Here is a 20298-nt window from a genome sequence, read left to right as displayed (position 1 = left end):
CGATCTTGCCCACGCCATAAAGAACAATAATTTGGTGTAGTTGAGACGGCTTAATTAAAGCAAAGCCATATATTTGGAACTGTAAACGTGGACGCATTGCAAGCAAGAGAAGTCGTCCATGGCATCAAACTTTTTGCTCAAATCCCCGCTGCCACGTAATCCAAGAACGTCCTTTTTCCCTTTCTTTGTTCCTTAACGCCCTGAAATCCGAGAGATTTTTCAGTGTAAACGTGAGACGGAGCGATATTTCATATGTTGTTATATAAATAGTAAAATATATATATTAAAAGTTAATATATTTAAAAATAAAATTTCTCACATCTTAAAAACATTTGTAAAAATTTCTCCTGAAATCCTCTCTCTCCCCCCATTTTGCCCTCTCTCTGTTGGCACCGCCGCTATTCGATATTTGGCCGGGCTCTGGCCACCGGCCCGAGAATCTGTCAAATGGGTTTTTCTCCTCTTGGGGTTGGAACTTAGAGGAACGTGAGATTTGGAAGTGAGGGAGTGTCGAGCTTGTCGAGATCATGAGAGGGGTTGAAGGAAGATTTTGTGAGGAATTTTCACCTGCATATTATGGGCTGTGTACTGTTGGAGGAATGCTCAGTGCTGGCGCTACCCATCTCGCAATCACGCCACTTGATGTCCTGAAAGTTAATATGCAGGTTAGTTTTCGTTGATTTTTTCTGGGTTTTTGTTGTTATCAATTTTTTTAGGTTGCTTTCCAATTTTCTTGGATGTTTTGTGTGTTAAAGTTGAGAACTTTGCCTTTTGGTGACAAATGTTTAGTGGGGTTTTGTTGCTTTGTTTTGTCTGGCATTGCTTGCTGTTTTTGTTCTCGAATTAAAGAATTAATATTCAGCTTTTGTGTTCATGGCCTTATTGCAGTTGCCCTGTTCATCACTGTGATCATTCAAGTTTTGTTGTTTTTTGTTGTGTTGGATGTTTGAATAAAAGATTCGTGCTTAGTTTACTTTGCAAGAGTTAGAAGTTTCCGAAAAAGGAATAGGATTTACGCTTTTGGGATGTATCTCCTCGACCAAAACATCGTGAATGGATCTTCATGGTGCTGATGGGTTGTCACGACATATTTAATACTTTAAATGGCATGGGTCTCAGGTTAGTGTAACCAACTACATTGCATCCCAAGCATATAATTCGTGCTTTAGCTCATATCTTCGAGTGACGTACCAAATGTGAATCTCTGTTCGTTCCAGTGATGAAACTTCATGCGGTTGCATTGATTTTCATATGTCCATTTAAATTTTTATTTCCGTTACTGGTGGATGCAAATTCATGTTTGAAGGGATTGATCTCCCTTAGTTTTGTCTCTTCTGAAATTCGTTACTCTTTTGATAGTCGAGAACATAATTAGTCTCTAAAATGTTCTAATAATTTAGCTTGTCCAATTCAGGTAAATCCAATTAAATATAACAGGATGGGTACAGGGTTTTCTACTCTTTGGAAAGAACAAGGCCCTTCTTCTCTTTGGAGAGGTTGGTCTGGAAAGCTTTTTGGATATGGTGTTCAGGGTGGCTGCAGATTTGGTCTCTACGAATACTTTAAGAAGCTTTACTCAGATGCATTGATAGATCATAACAAGAGTACCATATTCTTCCTCAGCAGTGCATCTGCTCAAGTATTTGCTGATGTGGCTCTCTGTCCTTTTGAAGCCGTTAAAGTCCGAGTTCAAACACAGCCCTACTTTGCAAAAGGCTTGGTTGATGGGTTTCCAAAGTTGTACTTAGCTGAAGGGATAACTGGGTAAGTTACCCCAAAAACTTGATGCCTTTTCTCCAGTTAGTTTCTCAGTTGTCCTTATCAGTTTATCTACACTGCAGTTTTTACAGAGGACTCTTACCACTATGGGGTCGAAATCTTCCATGTAAAATCTCTATCTCTGCATCGCAAAAATCCTTCATTTACTTGTTTAGTGGGATCCCTTCAAATTTCAGTACTGACATACAATTGTTAATAAAAGGCTACTTGATATTATCTCATTGCTAGTTGATTAGTTTTGTTTTACCCTACACACAGAATATTAAGGTTATCTATTTCACTTAACAAAACCTTCCTGCTTTTCTAGTTATCACTTTGGGTAAGAGTTATTATTGAACTTGTTATAAAAGAAAACAAACCTGAATTATTATGAACAGGAAAACAGTAGGTTTTTGGCACTTTACCTTTGAGACTTTATGTCATGCCTGAATCATGCAATCAGCCAGTTGCTGGTTTTTGCATGTCAGAGTTACTGTATTTTCCTAGTTATTGTGGTCAAGCATTCAGTACAGAATAGAGACTTGTATTGTCAATTTGAAGTAAATCTTTATTAACTTTGCTCATGTGAATATGTTCTTCAGTCTCGATGATAATGTTCACGACGTTTGAGCACTCAGTTGATCTGATTTATCGCAAGTTTATGCAAAGGAGGAAAGAGGAATGCTCAAGAGCCCAACAGCTTGGCGTGACATGTTTAGCGGCCTATGCTGCAGGAGCTGTTGGTACCGTTGTCTCCAACCCTGCAGACAACATTGTTTCCTCTCTTTACAATAAAAAGGCTGCCAATGTGATGCAGGTAGCCCTTTGAATTAAGCTTTTTCTAAGGTTTGTTTCTTGCCTTTCAAGGTAAAAACATCATTTGCTTTGGCTTTATATCTTATCTTCAGGCTGTGAAGAACATTGGGCTCATTAATCTGTTTACTCGAAGTCTTCCTGTTCGAATTACACTTGTCGGCCCTGTTGTTACCTTGCAGTGGTTTTTCTATGACAGCATCAAAGTTCTTTGTGGATTGTAAGTACATTGTACTTGATTCACACACACCAACAGATTATCTTTCCTCTTTCCATCTAATTACAAGTTTCTCTTTGAACCTTTTAGGCCATCTAGTGGAGGGCTTTCCAGGCGTCTTGAAGAAGCTAACCTATCAGCTGAATAACATAGATTAGATAAAGAACAGTTCAGTCGGATCAATCTCTGAGGATGAGGGAAAGTCACCGCTCGGGGACAGAAATATTGTTCATCGCCGGTTTTTCAGCGTTGACACCTCGTCATGCTATGGTTCATCCCGGTGTCGGTGGCAATTGAGTTAACAGTTATGTTATATCCGGTTCTATATCCATAATATTTCACGGATATGCAGCCTAGCTCCGTGATACTTCATAATTTCGGGTACATAAGATGTAAATAGATTCTGCTGTACGATTTTATGTTAATGTGCAGCAGAAGCAATTATAAAATGTGGTTTGGAAGACATTTTGTGTACTTCAAATCTTGTTTTTTGTGGCAATAGACATCTACAGGCACAACGCTAACGTTCATGCTGAAGATGCAAACAATAAATAAGCGTGTCTGAACCTATGCACCCGTTTGATAACTATTTTGTTTTTCATTTTTAATTTTACATAGAAGAGTATGCAAAGTGAAGTAATGTTCATAAATCATGATGATCAACAATCTCTAACAATAATGCATGGACTAAATCCAAGCTTTTGGATCTACATCTTAGATGCATAAATGTTTACACAGATTTTTCGGCCGAAGCCTCCAAACAATTACAGCAACGTATGTGTTTTACCAGAAACATGGCTGATCTTTTGAAGCAGTTCACCTTGTTAAGTGCCAAATCTGTCATATCGACTGGCTTCAGATTCTTCTTGTCCCGTATCTTCTTCTCCTTTTGGTTCCGCAATCATGACATTGGATTTCAATTTCTCAGCATCTTCGGCATACAGCAGGCAGATCCCACACATATTAACCATCAGACTGAAATAGTAGGGGATGGCGGGGAATGAATCCAGTTTGCACAAGTCAACAGAGACCTCAGCGACAAGTTTGTAAAAAACAGTGGAGCACTCTCACTCCGATCGCTCTATAAGCTCAAAGGCATTATACCACACAAACATGTGATCTGCATTGCAAGGGTCGATGGCTGTATGAATCCCAGTACAGTCTAGAACAAGGACAACTGAATTCGCAGCTTTTCACCATTACTAGTTTTGAAATTTACATAACATGCAAACTCTAAATCGCAATTAACAGCATAACTGGATGCAACAGTAGATAGAGCGAAACCCAAGAAACCTCTACGAACCCAGTTTGGAGGAATCTTGATATTTAGTGAAGATCCCTCGTTTTGATAGCTGAACCAATTTGGAATTTCGTTTCCCGGGCATACAATGACAACTGAAACTTCTTTCTCACAGTGTCCCTGTGCCATGGTCCATGGATAGACAACACGATTATTTTCCGTAAATCTAGTTACTGAATTTAACACGTGTATCTGTGTCTCTGTGTGTGTGTGTGTGAGAGAGAGAGAGAGAGAGAGAGAGAGAGCGAGCGAGCTGTACATACCTCAAGGTAACAATAATTGTTGATATGTACGTTTTGAGAACGCAGTTGCATATCGCATAATTCCACAATGTGCATCAGCCATTATGGTGGTACATTCATTCTGATCCAGTTTTAGGCAATTGGAAAAGGATAGGAGAAGGATAAGTATTATGTGCCTGGAAGAAACTAAGTGGGTCGGTCTTAAGGCAAAGGATCTCGAAAACTCAGGTTTTAAACTTTGGTAATCAAGCACAAATAGAACGAGAAATGGTGTTGGCATCATCGTGGACAAGACCTTCACACAAGATGTTGTAGATGTCAAGAGGGTAGGAGATAGAATTATGGCAATCAAGATTGTAATAGGACATTAACTCATCAATGTGATTAGAGTTTGAAGGAGAAATTTTGGGAAGACCTTGGAGACTTGGTGCAAGGAATCACTCCGACGGATAAGGTATTTAAAGGAGGAGATTTAAATGGGCATGTGGGCAAAGAGAGGCAACTATGGAGGTTTTCGTGGTGGCCATGGTTTTGGGGAGAGAAATGAGGATGGGGAAGCCATCTTGGATTTTGCAATGACATTCGATCTCTTCTTAGCCAACACCTTTAAGAAGAGAGAAGAACATGTGATCACATACAAGAGCGGGTTGTCAAAAACACAAATAGATTTTTTTTCTAATGAGGAAGGGAGATCATATAACTTGTAAGGATTGCAAACTTATACCAGGAGAGAGTTTGGCTAATCAACATCGCTTGTTGGTGATGGATGTACATATCAAAAGAGAGAAAAAAAAGAACAATACCTTGAAATGCCCAAGGACTATATGATGGAATCTAAAAGGAGAAAAACAAGCCATTTTTAAAGAGAAAGTAATCACCCAATTCGCTTGGGATAGAGAGGAGGAAGCCAGCCAAATGTGGGATTCCATGGCTAGTTGTATCCGAAAAGTAGCAAAAGGGGTATTAGGAGAGTCCAAGGGCTTTGCTCCACACCAAAAGGAATCTTGGTGGTGGAAGAAGGAGGTACAGACAAAGGTTAAGGCTAAGAAGGAATGTTGTAAAGCCTTATACAAGGATAAGACCGATGAAAACGGTGAAAGGTATAGAATAACGAAGAAGGAGACGAAGAAAGCTATGAAAGAAGTTAAGCTAGCGGCTTTTGACGATATGTATAAGCGATTAGATACCAAAGAAGGAGAGTTGGATATCTATAAACTAGCTAGAGCAAGGGAAAAAAAAAGACAAGGGACCTAAACCAAGTGAGGTGCATCAAGGATGAGAATGGAAAGGTTCTTGCTACAAAGAACGGGGTCAAAGACAGAGAGGTTATTTTCATAATGTTTCAATGAAAAACATGAAATGAGTACTTCTTTAGGGGAGTTGAGTAACACAGAAGAGTGTAAAAACTACTTTTACCGCCAAATTAGGAAGGAAGAAGTGGTTGTAGCATTGAAAAAGATGAAGCATAGAAAAACAGTGGCCCCAAATGATATACCAATCGAAGTGTGGAAAGTCTTGGGAGAGACTGGTATAGCATGGCTCACATACCTTGTCAATAGGAATTTGAAAACAAAGAAGATGCCAAATGAGTGGTAAAATAGCACTTTGGTGCCTATCCATAAGAATAAGGGCGACGTACAAAATTGCATGAACTATAGGGGTATTAAGTTAATGAGTCACACAATGAAGCTCTGGGAGAGAGTAATTGAGCATAGATTGAGGCAAAAGACACAGATCTTGAACAACCAATTCGGGTTCATGTCAGGGTGCTTAACCATGAAGGTAATCTATCTCTTACGAAGATTCATGGAAAGATATAAAGATATGAAAAAGGATTTGCACATGATCTTTATAGATATAAAGATATGAAGGAGCAATGACTGCCGTAAGAACTCATGAAGGACAAATCAAAAGCTTCGCCATAACTGTAGGGTTACATCAAGGCTCATCCTTAAGTCCTTACCTTTATGAATTAGTAATGGATGAGTTAACGAGACATATTCAAGATGATATTCCTTGGTGTATGCTTTTCGTAGATGATATAGTGTTGATAGATGAAACTCAGGAAGGAGTAAATGCGAAACTTAACCTTTGGAGAGAAGTGTTGGAATCTAAAGGTCTTTGCCTAAGTCGGTCAAGGACAGAGTATATGGAGTGCAAGTTCAATGCAAACGGAGGCTCAAATGAGTTAGGGGTGAGGGTTGGAGATTAGGAAGTACCAAAGAGCGACAACTTTCGCTACCTAGGATTTATCTTGCAAAAGAATGGAGACCTCAACCATAGAATACAAGCTGGATGGATGTAGTGGAAGAATGCATCCGACATGTTGTGTGACCGTCGTATGCCATTGAAGCTCAAGGGAAAATTTTATAGGATGACAATAAGGCTAGCAATGTTTTATGGCACGGAATATTGGGCGGTAAAGCATCTAAAATGGGTGTAGCGGACATGAGAATGCTTCGTTGGATGTGCGGGCACACGAGAAAGGATAAGATTAGGAATGAGGATATCCAAGGTAAAGTAGGAATAGCCGAAATTGAAGGAAAGATGAGAGAAAATTGGTTACGGTGGTTTGGATATGTGAAACAAAGGCATACAAACGCTTCGGTTAGAAGATGCGATTACGGGACAGAAGCCCAGGGTCGAAGGGTTAGAGGAAGACCTAGGAAGATCTTGGAAGAGACTATAAGAAAAGACTTAGAGTACTTGGACCTAACGGAAGATATGACACAGAATCGAGTGGAATGGCGTTCTAGAATTCATATAGCTGACCCCACTTAGTGGGGAAAGGCTTTGTTATTGTTGCTCTACACTTAGTTGCTCAACCATGGGGGCAACCTATCTTTTAAGAAGATTTATGGAAAAATATAGAGATATGTGTAAACATGTAAATTTCGTTGCATACAAATGATGCATCACAAAGCTCCACGTGGCATATGACTCATCACAAATGGACAAGTCATCAATGACATGTGGCACAAATCAAGCAAAGGAAAAATAAAACTTCCCCAAAATTCGGCAAAAAGGGGAATCTCTCCTTAAAATCCACAAAGGGTCCAAATTGCTCTTAAAACCGGAAAGAAAGCTAAAGCATCTTCACAAAACAAGTAAGAATTGAAGATTGCTAACAAAATAGGTAACAAGGCCTATAAATTTCGGCCAATATAAGGAAAAGTAGCTGAAATTAAGACACAAAACATACCTAAATTCTCCCATGGACGAATCAAGACACAAATCAAGGCCAAATCCATCCAAAGGCATGGCTTTTGAAGTATATAAATATAAGGCCCTAAGACACACATAAGGGTAAAAAATTCTACATTTAGAAGATCATCTGCACAAATCTTTGAAGACTAAATACGCTGCCAAAGCTCTCTTCAAAGAATGCACAACAAAAGCCGAAACTTTCTTTCGACCAAAGTTCAAGCATTCCCTTAAATAATCAACAAGCATTTGTGCCGATTCCTTCAAGACTTTGTTGGAAGCTCCAAACTTGTAACGACGTTCGTTTCAAGATCAAGTTGCCAAGACCCTTGAATCGACGAAATCCTACATCAACATCACCTTTGCTGCAACCCTAAACCTGAGGTGAAGACCATCCACGCATTGTTTCAAGCTCAAAACTTGAAGCAATTGTTTAAACATTCATCCGAGATCAAGTCATCGCGACCCTTGGATCAACAACCTACACATTTACATAAAATTTGAAGATTGAATCAAAGGAAAGTTGTAAATAGAGATTGTAACCCTACAAATTCATCAATACAAATATACTTTGTACATGTGTTCTCGTTTCATTCGTTATAGAATTTTTGTGTTTACAATATGAAAAAGATTTGCACATGGTCTTTATAGATTCGGAAAAAGCGTATGATAGGATCCCAAGAGACATTCTTTAGAGGATTTTCTATATATCATATTACAACATTCTCCCTTTGATGGTTACAAATCTTCGATTAAATCGTTAACATTACAAATCTTTGATTGAATCGTTAAAATTTGATATGTTTTGGATGCTCCACCTAATGAGTGACTCCCCTTGATTTCAAATCCTTTAGGCTAATGTTTTCCCCCAAGATGATGTATCATTTTCACTTACCTTTGATTGATTCTTCAAAACATCAATCAGCGACTCATCTTTGTTTGGCATCTTCAGTGTAAAAAGCCAACATCATATCAACTGTTATATTTGCTGAAGAAATTTGTGACCTACTACAGTTGTAGATGAGTACTCGAATGCAATGCAAGGCAAGTAATCAGGGGAAGGGGGTTCCAGGCAATCGATTCCAGATCGGAAGTTTGATTCCAGAATCCGATTGATTGCTTTTTTTCTACTTGTCTTGCAGGTAAGAAAAAGGACAAAAAAAACGATAGGGAAAAGGCATGAGATGAGATAATTTTGCTTTTGACCCTGATGATATGAGATACTTTTGCTCTTAAAAAAAATGGTAGAAGATTTTGATGCTAATATAAAACTTCTAAAACTATTTTCTTGATGAGGAAATGAGTTGAACATTTTGAGTGACTTGGCTGAAGAGGTGTTCTTGGAAAAAAGGAAAGTAGAGCATTTAAAGATACTTTGTTGAAGAAGCATTCTCAGAGAGAAGAGAAAGAGTTGGGCATTCTTGCAGGTCTGTCTTTCCATGGAGGATAGAGATTGACATATATGGGGTTTACCCAATACCAAGTTGTGGTGCTATTCTTTTACTCTTGTTAGCAACAATAGTGTAATTAGAATAGTGAAATTCACATATTTCAAATCTTTGACAAAGTTGCCCATGATATCCAAAAGCTGAGATTGTGTTTGAAAAGTGACAACGAAATATATTCCATAAAATTCGACTTTTGACAATGGTAGCTAGGAATCTTCTCACTCCAAAGGATAACGGGATACTCTCAAAACGGACTAATGAATTGGTTGTTCAAGAGTTATTGGCCTTCAATGTTCAGTGTGCGGGCTCTGTATCGAATGTAATAACCCGTCCCGGGATTTACGTAAGAAAAGGCTCTTTTTGTATTTTCACTAAGTTTGGGGGATACTTTCCTTTTTAAAATTGTTTTTGAGTCTTAAATGGTGTGCCCAAGGGGCCCACCCCCTGATTCTGTCCCCCCAGGCCTCTCATCTCTTTCTTCTCTCTCAGTTCTCTTTTCTCTCATTTCCCCCGACCTCTCTCCCTCCCTCCGAGCAGAACGCACCCACACACACACACACACACACCCATGCCCACACCTATAGCTCTTTTCTAACCCTTTGGTTGTGTTTTGGATGTCAAACCACGAAGAAACCACCTCGGAGACATTTCCCAGTTTTCCAACGAGCACCGCCCCTTTCGAGGCAATTTCCGGCCAAACCACAGCGAGTTGGCCACCGTGCAAGGTATCAATCTCTTCGTCTCGCTGAGTACTACAACTTTCCTTTTTGTTTCACCCAATTTCATTGAGTATTGAAGAAGTTATACTCATTTGAATCTTACCCAGTTTCTGGCGGACACCTGTGGCTTCCAGGCTGTTTTCCGGCCAACTCCGGCCACAATTATGGGAAACAAAAGTATATTTCGATTCCTTACGTTCGGGGCTTCAATTTGGTATATTGAATGACATGTTTTGGTTGAGTTTTGAGCTCCATCGGAGCTTGGGAATTCTCCGGCCGAAATTCGGCCTTCTCCCTCCTTGGAATCCGGCGAACCACCAAACCCAAGGCCTTTGGGCCTTTCCTGCAAAGCCCAAAACCCTGGGCAGCCCAACCCAACCTTTTTATTTATTTTATTTTGTTTTGTTAATTTAATGGCCTTTGGGCCGTTTCCTTTAGGGCCTTCGGCCCGTTAACCCTAAAACCCATTAGACCCAAGCCCTTAGGCCCAAACCCGGATTCAACCCAAGTCTAAACCCTTTAACCCAATCCGGATTCAAGCCCAAACCCGTTTGACCTGTTGACCCGGACCCGGACCCGGTCTGACTGTTGACCCGGTCAACGGTCAGCGTTGACTTTGACTTTGACCGGTCAACGATCAACGTTGACTTTGACCGTTGACTTTTTGGGTTTTCGTGCGGGACCCCTCCTAGGCTAATTTCGACGTTCTGAACCCATTTCTGATGTCCGTTTCCCCAAATTCAATCATTTAAGTAGAGTTTGACTAAATGTACCATTTATGTGCTTAGGGGCGATTATCTGTGGCGTTTCCTTCTTCGCTAGATGGTGTGGCTTTTCGACGGCAAAGTACTGTGAGTGGACCCCTTCTAAAAATGCATGTTTTGATAATATAAATGCATACATGAAAAGCATGATTTGATGGTTATGTTTTATGAAACGTTTTACGAGATAACATGCTTACTGAGGCTAGTTTGAATTATTACTATTTTTCCTATAACCCATGTTCTTATAGAATATCTGATGGATGACGATATGATATTTAGAACATGTTTAGAACACCTCTTTATAGTATAGATGATGCATGACTTTATACTATGAAGTTGATTTTCAATATATGTATGTTCACTGGTTTTGTACTTACCTAGTGGTCCTTTCCGCTACGGGACGTAGGGATAGATCCGGTCCGTCCTAGGCGACGGTTTGGTGTTGGCATAGGGCCTGGAGTGTGTTTTCCTCTGACTGTCTGCTCAAAGACGGGGAACCGGCATGGGGCCTGAAGTGTATTTTCCTCTGACTGTCGGCTCAGAGACGGGAAGCTGGCATGGGGCCTTAAGAGTTATCGGACATTCATTAGTGTTTATTATTTATACGAATTATGATTTGAGACATTGCACGACATGCTAGGTTTCGGAAAACCTATGTTTATCATTATATATATGTGTTTTCATAAAACCTGGGGGTTAATATGTTGATAACTGTTTTATTATATATATATATATATCAACTTGGTCCACTCATGTTTGTTTTGCACCCCCTTCAGGACTTAGAATTGAGGTATACAATCCCGACGTCTAGGCATTTCCGCATCGGCATCTTCGAGTCCTCGTGGTGTAGGACCCACTCCTTTGTCTCATTCAATTTTATATTATTTTCTTCTAGTGTTCTAGATTAGAGGTGTGCTCTGAACACGGTCCTTATTTGCATATTCATTATTCTTTTATATTTATAAACCTTATTTACCCCTTGTTTTCAGCGTTTGCACTCAATAAATGTCTTTCGTCACCCTCGGGTGTCGTCCAGCACATGCCTATCCTAGTATTCGGGGAATATCGGGGTCGGGGTGTATCATCCAATATGGGCCAACGTCTACTTGCTCGAACTCACGAAGTCGAATCATTGATGGTAGAGGTGGAAAATCTTAGACAAGAGATCATAGGGCTCAAATTTGACAATAGAGAGTTGCACATACTTGCAACTAATTACTCAACGATCATGAAAAGAAAACTTGACTAGCTGGAGGAATCCGAAAGTCGGATTCAAAGTGACCATCAGAAGTTTGTGGCTTTATTCCAAAGACACCAATTGCCTTTGTTGTCTGGAGTTTTACCAAATATTGATGCACCAAATAACCAACCTTTTGTGCCTCTTCTTCCTGGGGTTACGCCAAGTACTGAGGCGTCACATGATCCATCTTCAGTACCTCCCCCTTCTGGGGTTCTGCCTAGTAAAAAGGTTTCATATGAGCAACCTTTGTGAAGGTTCCCTCCTGTTTGTTTGTTTGTTTTAACTTATGTGTATGCACATGTCTGTAATTTATTGGAGATGTCAATAAATTTTAGTGCATTGTGCTAAATACAGCATGACATATACTTCACTAAGATATGGTACTTTCGGACCAAATATCAATTTATCCTTACCCTTAAGAAGATAAATGATCACTCTTAGTGTCTAAAATACTGTATAAGTTCATTTGAGTAATCAACTCATAATCTTCAATCCATATGGTTCTTTAATATCATAAACATCATAGATCAGATTTGTGTTGCATAATGTTCAATCCATGTGGGACGGCGTTTCACATTATGCCTCGTTGGATGTGTGGGCACACGAGAAAGGATAAAATTATGAATGAGGATAAATGAGGACTGAGTTAAAGTATGAATAGCCGAATTTAAAGGAAAGATGAAAGAAAATCGGTTGCGGTGGTTTAGACATATGAAACGAAGGCTTCCTGACACTTTGGTTAGAAGATGCGATTATGGGATAAAGGTTCAGGGCCGAAGGGGTAGAGGAAGACCTAGAAGGACTTTGGAAGAGACTCTAAGAAAATACTTAAGTGTACTTGGATTTAACGGAAGACGTGACACAGAACCGAACACAATGGCGTTCTAGGATTCATATTGCCGACCCCACTTAATGGGAAAAGGCTTTGTTGTTGTTGGAAAATATAATAAGTTCCTGGAAATAGTAGCAGTCCCAACTGTAAGTACTGCAGTCTTCGAACGTGACACTGTGTAGGGAGGTGCAGCCATGTGCGTCAAGTAAAAGTAGCAATAGGGGGAGCTCTGGTAAAGATACAAGGCTCTTGCAATTGTTAAGCGCAGACGAAATAGTTCAGAAGCTTCTTTGATGCTTGCCGGTATGCTCTTAATCATGGTTCCAGTTAGATGTAAATCTCGTAATGAGTTTAAGCCAAGGCGATCAGGAATTTCTGATACGCCGGTGTATAAAAAATCCTTCCCAATGGTAGAATTCAAATGAGAAGGGAGGCAATTTCACAAGCAGTTTCAAACAGCCACCGATTTCGAGAGTTCTAAAACAATATAAATTGTAAATGCTGTTTGGGATCTAAAACAATATAAATTGTAAATGCTGTTGGGGACAAACTCAAGGTTCTTGCAACCTGACATGTTTAATCTTCTAAGTCCAATGAGATTCACAATTGATGAGAAGAGCTCCTTAACTGCTGTTCTTTCTAAAGAAAGATACTTCAGATGTTCCATTGGCTCCAAGATTTCTGGAAAGTATTTCAATGCAGAGCAACCAGTGAGATCAAGTTCCTCAGGATATTTCAAACTGCAAATGCTAGTTGGGAGACTCGCAAGTCTTTTGCAATTTTGCAGTTGAATTTTGACAAGGCCAAAGAGACACTCGATTGATGATGGCAGTTCTACTATTGCTATACCAGCCAAATCTAACCGTCATATATACCTAGGAAGCTCCGAGAACTTTACAAGACTTAAACGCGCCCTTAAGCAACTTTGAAAGGAACGGTAAAGCGATATTTTGAGCTTATTTTCAAGAATCGTATTCTTATTCTTCGTCCAAATCGAAAGATTCTCAAGGCTGTTGAAAAATAGAATTTCCAAGGACGGAACTTTTTCGTGAGGCCGAAGTGATGAAGGCAATCCCGTTATTGCAGTCTGGACTATATCTATGGATTCAATACCTTATGGCATCTCCGGAAGGTTTTTGAGCTTCAAGCAGAATCCCAGATTAAGATGTTTAAGCTTGTCAAGATATTAAATATACAAAGGAAGTTGAACCAAATTTGTACAGGCAAAAAGATCTACATGCTCAATGCTTCAACTTTGAGAGAGATTTGGAAGTTTAGTCAGACGTCTCGAGCAATGAAGATCGATCACTTTTCAGTTCCTAAGATTCTGTAACAAATTTTAGACAAATGATAAGAATTAATAACTCAGCCTAAATAGCTCCATACTCATTTTATTGAAGAACAAAAATAAGAATATATACCTGGCCTTCGTTCCACATTAGCTAGATTTTGTAGAGAAAACTTTGTTGGCAACGATTTCAAATGGTATCTCTCCCCGTAAAGAGATCTAAGAGCAGTGGGGAGAGACTCAAGATCTTGAGAAATGTACAAAGGAGTAGTAATCTCCAACGAGTTCAGATTATACATCTTTTTGAAGGATTCAGGACTCAAGCGTAGGTTTCTATTGTTAGACCCGTTGAGGACTATCGACTGAACTGTTGCACTTCCCTGAAAAATGAAGAGCAATTTACGTTATAAATGAGAATACAATAGGAAATAAACCACAGTTGTATACACATCTGACAAGTTCATGATATTGTTTTTCTTTCAAGAAAGTGAAAGCATTTGGCTCTTACTGCATTATTTTCCAAAACCCGATGGATATCCTCAGCATCGAACAACCTATTGCGTTTTCCAGGGTCGTCACAACATTGTTCACGTACAATTTGCTGACCCATCTCTTGTATCATATCATGCATCTCTATGCATCCCCATTTTGAAATTGATATGAGAGACTTAGCGATGAGAGCTTCAATTCCAGTCGGATAGAAACCACGAATCTGTAACCTTCTTTTTACATAGTCCACTACCATGCCTCTATGAAAACATGCTATATCAAGAAATATCTCCTTCTCATTGTCGTCCAATCCATTGTAACTCAGTCTCAACACATTCTGAATTTTTTTGTCGGGATATTTCTTCAATTTGTTCCATATATCTTCCCATTCTTCTTTTCTCTTGCAGTGAAAAAATAAGGAACCCAAAACTTTGAGACCTAAAGGAAGACCTTTGACATAATCTAACACCTTTCCCGACAATTCTGCGTAATCTGTTTGAGGAGTGCTATTTCCGATAGCATTCAAATTAAATAGCTTAAGAGCTTCATCATCAGGTAACCCTTGAACCCTGTATATCTTAGAATCCTGAATATTCTTTTTCTCAAGTAGACTTTTATCTCTAGTTGTGATAATGATTCTACTTCCGGGGCCAAACCAAGCATCATCTCCAGCCAGAAGCTCTATGTGGTCTATTTTATCCACAGCATCAAGAACGACGAAGACCTTTGTACGGTGTAGCCTCTCTTTTACAAAAGGTGACCCTATAGATGGAGTGTCGACACTTAGATCATTTTGCTTTAGAAGCTGACAAAGAAGTTTATCTCGCACGTGATTTGGTCCATGTTTTGCATATTCCTCGCTAACATTTGCAAGAAAACAAGATGCTTCAAATTCACAAGAGAGTCGGTTGAATACAGCATCAGCAAGGGTGGTCTTCCCAATACCACCCATGCCCCAAATACCTATCGTCAAAACACTTGGTGAATCAATGCATAGTAACGATTTAACATCCTTAATGCGACTTTCAATTCCAAATAGGCCCTTTAAATCACTTGACGATTTGCGACTCAATTGTTTCAGAACATGCTTGACAATTCTGTCAATTAAATCTGCATCCGTCCTGGAAAATATGATTATGAAGGCAAACGACAGAAGGTCAGTGTTCTCTATGCCTTAACTAATCTGCTCATGAATCAAACAATCACAATTCACAAGTGACTTAATATACAAATTACATAGTTCTTAGTTACCTGGCTCTGTTTGCATTATCAAACCCAGATAGATTGGCTGCTTTCGTCAAAGTAACCCTCCAGTTGTGCACCTTGTCCATATTGTCCTTGAAACGTTCTTCATGTTCAGCAAATGCATCTCGATAACTCCCCTCCTGCTTTCTTACATGTGATGGATCAATGTCGTAAAAAATGGGTAAAACAAGCTACTCATTTCTTTCCTTGCATCTAAGTATGTGCGCAAGTTCATCCAGACACCAAGTGGAAGAAGCATAGTTTTTCGAGAAAATGATAACAGAAAGCTTTGATTTCTCGATTGCTTCAAGAAGGGCAAGTGAAATTTCGTTTCCTCTCTCAAGTATGTCGTCTATGTAGGTGATCTTCTTCCCCGATAAAGCAGCGTAAAGATGGCTGGTAAAAGTATTGCGGGTGTCCTCACCTCTGAAACTTAGAAACACATCATACTTTTCTTGAGGGGGTGCAGCAGCAGCAGAAGAAGCAGCCATTCTTAACCTGCAAATCCACAAATCATATAAATCATGCAAATGCGCCTGGCCTAGAAATATATTCCTAAAATATTATCCATATTCCAGAATTAGAAATCCTAAACTAGAAAATCTAACAGATCAATTGACGATCTTCGTACCCTGAAAGGTCAAATGTTCTCGTGCAGCTTGACTTTTCGCCGTGTAAATGTAAAATCACTATCTCATGACTAAAAGAAAGAAAGTCTATGAACTAAGAAGTGGTCTGCTTTCAGATACCAAAAAGGGGAGATGCTTAGGTCAAATTCCACAACCTTCATATTGAAGAGGGAAATAAAGTAGTTTAGGTGATCATCACTAACTAAGGTATTAATTAGAAATTCCTGATGACAACACAAGCTAAAAATATATTAAAAATGATCAGGTAAAGTGATTTATATTACCAAAAATTCTAATATGCTCCGACGTATTCTATACCTAATTTTTGGACGTTAGAACTTGGTCAGTGGATCCTTGATCAAGGATCTAACGACTAAAAGTCTGTGTATAGAATTCTCGTATGTACAAATACAAACAAATTAACGAGCCAACAATAGAGTGAGGGATTAGTAAATCGCAACAGCGCCTGCCGAGCCCTTGCTACAGGCCTTTGATCGAACACTGTATGGAGAATATCAGGAACTACCCAAGAACAAGTTAGAGAATTACCTCCAGTCCCCAGATGGAGAAGAAATAAGTAGGTTGTGGAGAGATTAATTTCCTGGATTATACTTCAGCTAGAATATTGAATATGCAGAGAGAGAGAGAGAGAGAGAGAGAAAGAGATTGCATGAATTATCTGGAAGAAAGAAGCAGAGGGTGAGCAGTTGCAGAGTGCCAGAGACTAATTAAGATAATTTTTTAGCCACGGGTGGTGTTAGGTAGCTAGCTAGAGGAGAAATTGCCAATCACTTTCCGCAAAGGAATATTCAGGCGTGCTTTCACACACAAATGTCAAGGATATGTCGGATGTCGGATGTCGGATGCAACGGGTCAATGCAGGGTCGTTTTTACTCTTATACTTTACAAAGTTTTGCTTTTCTATTTTCTTTCACTAGTCCATGAATGTATATTATTATATTAACGCTCAAATTAGACAGGAATGACCAAAGGGGTTAACAGGTTAAATATGTTTTTTTCTTTCGAGTTTCACCAAATAATCGATACTTATGGACATGGAACCTCAAGCTGATCTTATTTACGTGACAATATCTTCCTACTTTTCCAGCAATCATTTTTGGTGAGAGTTTTGATTTGAAAATGCTAAACAAGGAGGAAATAGTCCTGAATCTATCCTCAACTTTACCTTTGAGACTAATTCGTACGCTGTTGAACCTATGTCATGCACACACGCCCTGATCTCGATGTCCTACGGATATCGGGATGGTCACGTGCTGGTCGACACTCGAAGGTGACGTAAGCCATTTATGAATGCAAATGCTGAGAACATGTGAAGCATGCACAAAAATTATAGCAAGATAATAGAATGTGACTATTCATGCAATATGAGAGTACTATCACTAATAATATTCAACTACCAACAATGAATTCATAAAGATGATGCATGACATGTTCAGAGCATACATCTAATTTAGATTACAAGCGGAAGGTGCTATTACAAGTGAAGTCAAAGCAGAAGAGATGCCACGCTGTCACTGGTAAGGGAAAACCTTGTAGCGCGAGTCGTAATCCTCGTCCCTATGTCCTGAGGGGGTGCAAAACAAACATGAGTGGACCAAGTTGATATATATAATATTGAAATAGTTATCAACAAAGTAACCCCCAAAGTTTTAATGAAAACTAATAGCATAATATGTGATAGGTTTTTCCGAAAACCCTAGCATGCCATAAAACATTCATAAAACATATCTCGTATATAGTGTCCTAACTAGTGGTATCAATATCGCCCGAAGGCATAGAGAACTCTTCATTTAGAACACTTCCTTCAGAACACTTCATTTGCCAAACAGGCACCAACCTACGCCCGGCCAAAGCCAATATAAATATCATTTACCAAACAGGCATCAACCTATGCCCGACCGTAGCCAATATAAATAACATCCCTCGTAGACAGAACAGTGACCACTAAATAAGCACAATAACATTGAATATAATTTTTCCAAAACATAGGTACATATATCTCAAAAACATCTTCATAGTATTAAGTCATTCATCATCTATGCTATAAAGAAGTGTAAAAACATATTCTAAATAGTATATCGTCATTCATTAGATACCCTACAAGAACATGGATTCGATAGATATTCCAAAATATTCTAAGTAAGGCATAATATCTTGTAAAACGTTTCATAAAACATAATCAATAAATCATATTTTTCATGTATGCATTTCTACCATTAAAACATGCATTTTAAAAGGGGTCTACTCACAGATATTCTATCATAGATGAGCTGTATGAAATACGAACGACAGGATCGCCACTAATAATTGCTTGAAATGTTTGAAATTATAAGTATATGTTTGAAATGTTTTTAGGCCTTCCAGTGGAGGGCTAACGAGGTGTCTTGAAGAAGCCAACTTATCAGCTGAATAACATAGATTAGACAAATAGCAGTTCAATCGGATCAATCTCTTCGAATATGAGCTTAGTCACTCCCTATACTATCGTTTTCTTCGGCTTCTCAGCTTTGATCCTTCGTCATGCTACATGTTCATCACCGACATAGGTTGCAATTTGAATTAATAGTTTTGTTATATCCTATTTCACAAACATGCATTCCAGCTTCGTGATATTTTATAATTCAAGGTGCATAGACATAACTCGTGGCCGAAGCCCACAAACAATAACAATAACAGCAGCAAGAATCTGCTACCACATTTTGTTCACAATAAACATGGCTAATCTTGTGAAGCAGTTCATCTTGTTCAGATCTAAAACTCCATATCTACTTCTCCTTTTGGTGTCCAAATCATGATATTACTTTAGTTTAAAGTAGGCGAGAGGATGGCACTGTGCAATTTTGGGTTGATTTCATTTTATTTACGTCCATGCCATTGGTTTAAAAGAATGGGCTTTGTGTGTTTGGGCTACTGGAGTTTGTTTGCTCATCCCACACCTCCCTCTCTCCTCGTAGCTTTCCTGGTCTCTGTCGGTGACTCAAGTAAATTGACAGCAACCAAAAAGATATAATAAAAAACTAATCACAAAGCAATTTAATAAACACTTTATTTACGAGACTACCACTACCCTGCCCCTTTCTCACTTCTCTCTATTATTTCTGCAGTTTGTGGCCGGGTTTTGCAGGGAAAAAGACAAAGTTAATGGAATGGTGCATGGGCACCATCTGAAAAGAAGGAATAGAATAATAAATAAAAAAAAGGATGGTGCATTTGAAAAGGTGAAAGAAAAAATAATAAAAGGGCAGAGGTGCATCGGCAGCACCACAGAAATAATAGTAAAATATAATAAATAAATAAAAAAGGAGAAATGGGGACAAATGTTTCTGGAGCCACGTGGAAGAAAGTCTTCTTGTAATTAGTAAAGACTTCAACTAATCAGACTTAAAGTCTTCATGTGCACAGTAATATTACAAAAGAGGTTTTTCATCAGACAATTACAAAAAGCAAACTAACCTTATTTACAAAGTTTTCATGTAAATACTAAAGACTTCAATTATGAGGCTTAAAGTCTTTATGTGCACAGTAATATACTAATATTTGCAATTATCGGCTTTCAAATTCTACATTTGGGCCATCCACCGTATTTACAAAGAATGTACTATTCACATATCCTATTTTATTTTTTATAATTTTTATCTGTTGATATTCTTTAATTCAACTAATCCGATGATCGAAAATTAAAAAAATATATAAGCAGTAAAATGAGGGGTAGATATCACATCTCTATTTACAACATTAAAAATTAAAAACAATATAGACAATCATTGAAGAGGACATTAGTCTAATTCAAATGATCTGTTCTTTTATTTTAGAGCAATATTGTAGTGTTGTAATCGCTGCTGCTCCGCACCACATCCCCACTTCGTAATAGAGACGAGCCGCTGTCCGTCTCTTCCTACTCTCTCTCTCTCTCCGCTGCGGCCACCGCCAGCCGTGCCTCCTGTCACGAGTTCCTCCCATCTAACTATCTATCCTCTCCAAACCACCACCGATTTAATCCCGAGGTGTACACTTTTTGGTTTTTCATTTTTATTTTTATTTTTATTTGTTTGACCGTTCAGGGTTTTGTATTTATTGTATTACTAGGAG

The 20298-nt window shown here is 38.8% G+C and overlaps 2 protein-coding genes across 2 annotated transcripts; one reads left to right on the top strand and one right to left on the bottom strand.

Moving 5' to 3' along the window:
• Positions 1–340: 340 nt before the first annotated feature.
• On the top strand, positions 341–3358 carry LOC137726782 (mitochondrial phosphate carrier protein 1, mitochondrial-like). Its single transcript, XM_068465742.1, has 6 exons — positions 341–665; positions 1415–1764; positions 1842–1885; positions 2361–2575; positions 2667–2791; positions 2879–3358. The coding sequence occupies exons 1-6, from the start codon at positions 528–530 to the stop codon at positions 2934–2936; spliced, it is 930 nt and encodes a 309-aa protein (XP_068321843.1). The 5' UTR covers positions 341–527; the 3' UTR covers positions 2937–3358.
• A 9584-nt stretch (positions 3359–12942) lies between these two features.
• Positions 12943–17000, bottom strand: LOC137726458 (TMV resistance protein N-like). The gene is made up of 4 exons (XM_068465392.1): positions 15566–17000; positions 14334–15435; positions 13959–14205; positions 12943–13864 (listed from the first exon to the last, which is right to left on the bottom strand). The coding sequence occupies exons 1-4, from the start codon at positions 15643–15645 to the stop codon at positions 13857–13859; spliced, it is 1437 nt and encodes a 478-aa protein (XP_068321493.1). The 5' UTR covers positions 15646–17000; the 3' UTR covers positions 12943–13856.
• Between the last annotated feature and the right edge of the window lie 3298 nt (positions 17001–20298).

This window comes from Pyrus communis, chromosome 2 (assembly GCF_963583255.1).
Source record: "Pyrus communis chromosome 2, drPyrComm1.1, whole genome shotgun sequence".
Taxonomy (NCBI): Eukaryota; Viridiplantae; Streptophyta; class Magnoliopsida; order Rosales; family Rosaceae; genus Pyrus; species Pyrus communis.
Note: the sequence above shows the minus strand (reverse complement) of the source record. Positions and strands in the feature narration are given on the sequence as shown.

Bases quoted from the DNA above. Each gene is read 5' to 3' on its own strand.
- LOC137726782 (XM_068465742.1), top strand. From the start codon at position 528: ATGAGAGGGGTTGAAGGAAGATTTTGTGAGGAATTTTCACCTGCATAT. The intron at 666-1,414 runs GTTAGTTTTCGT...TGTCCAATTCAG, and splicing joins TCCTGAAAGTTAATATGCAG to GTAAATCCAATTAAATATAA. The intron at 1,765-1,841 runs GTAAGTTACCCC...TCTACACTGCAG, and splicing joins TTAGCTGAAGGGATAACTGG to TTTTTACAGAGGACTCTTAC.
- LOC137726458 (XM_068465392.1), bottom strand. From the start codon at position 15,645: ATGGACAAGGTGCACAACTGGAGGGTTACTTTGACGAAAGCAGCCAAT. The intron at 15,436-15,565 runs GTAACTAAGAAC...CATATTTTCCAG, and splicing joins GATAATGCAAACAGAGCCAG to GACGGATGCAGATTTAATTG. The intron at 14,206-14,333 runs GTAAGAGCCAAA...TTCATTTTTCAG, and splicing joins GGGTTTTGGAAAATAATGCA to GGAAGTGCAACAGTTCAGTC.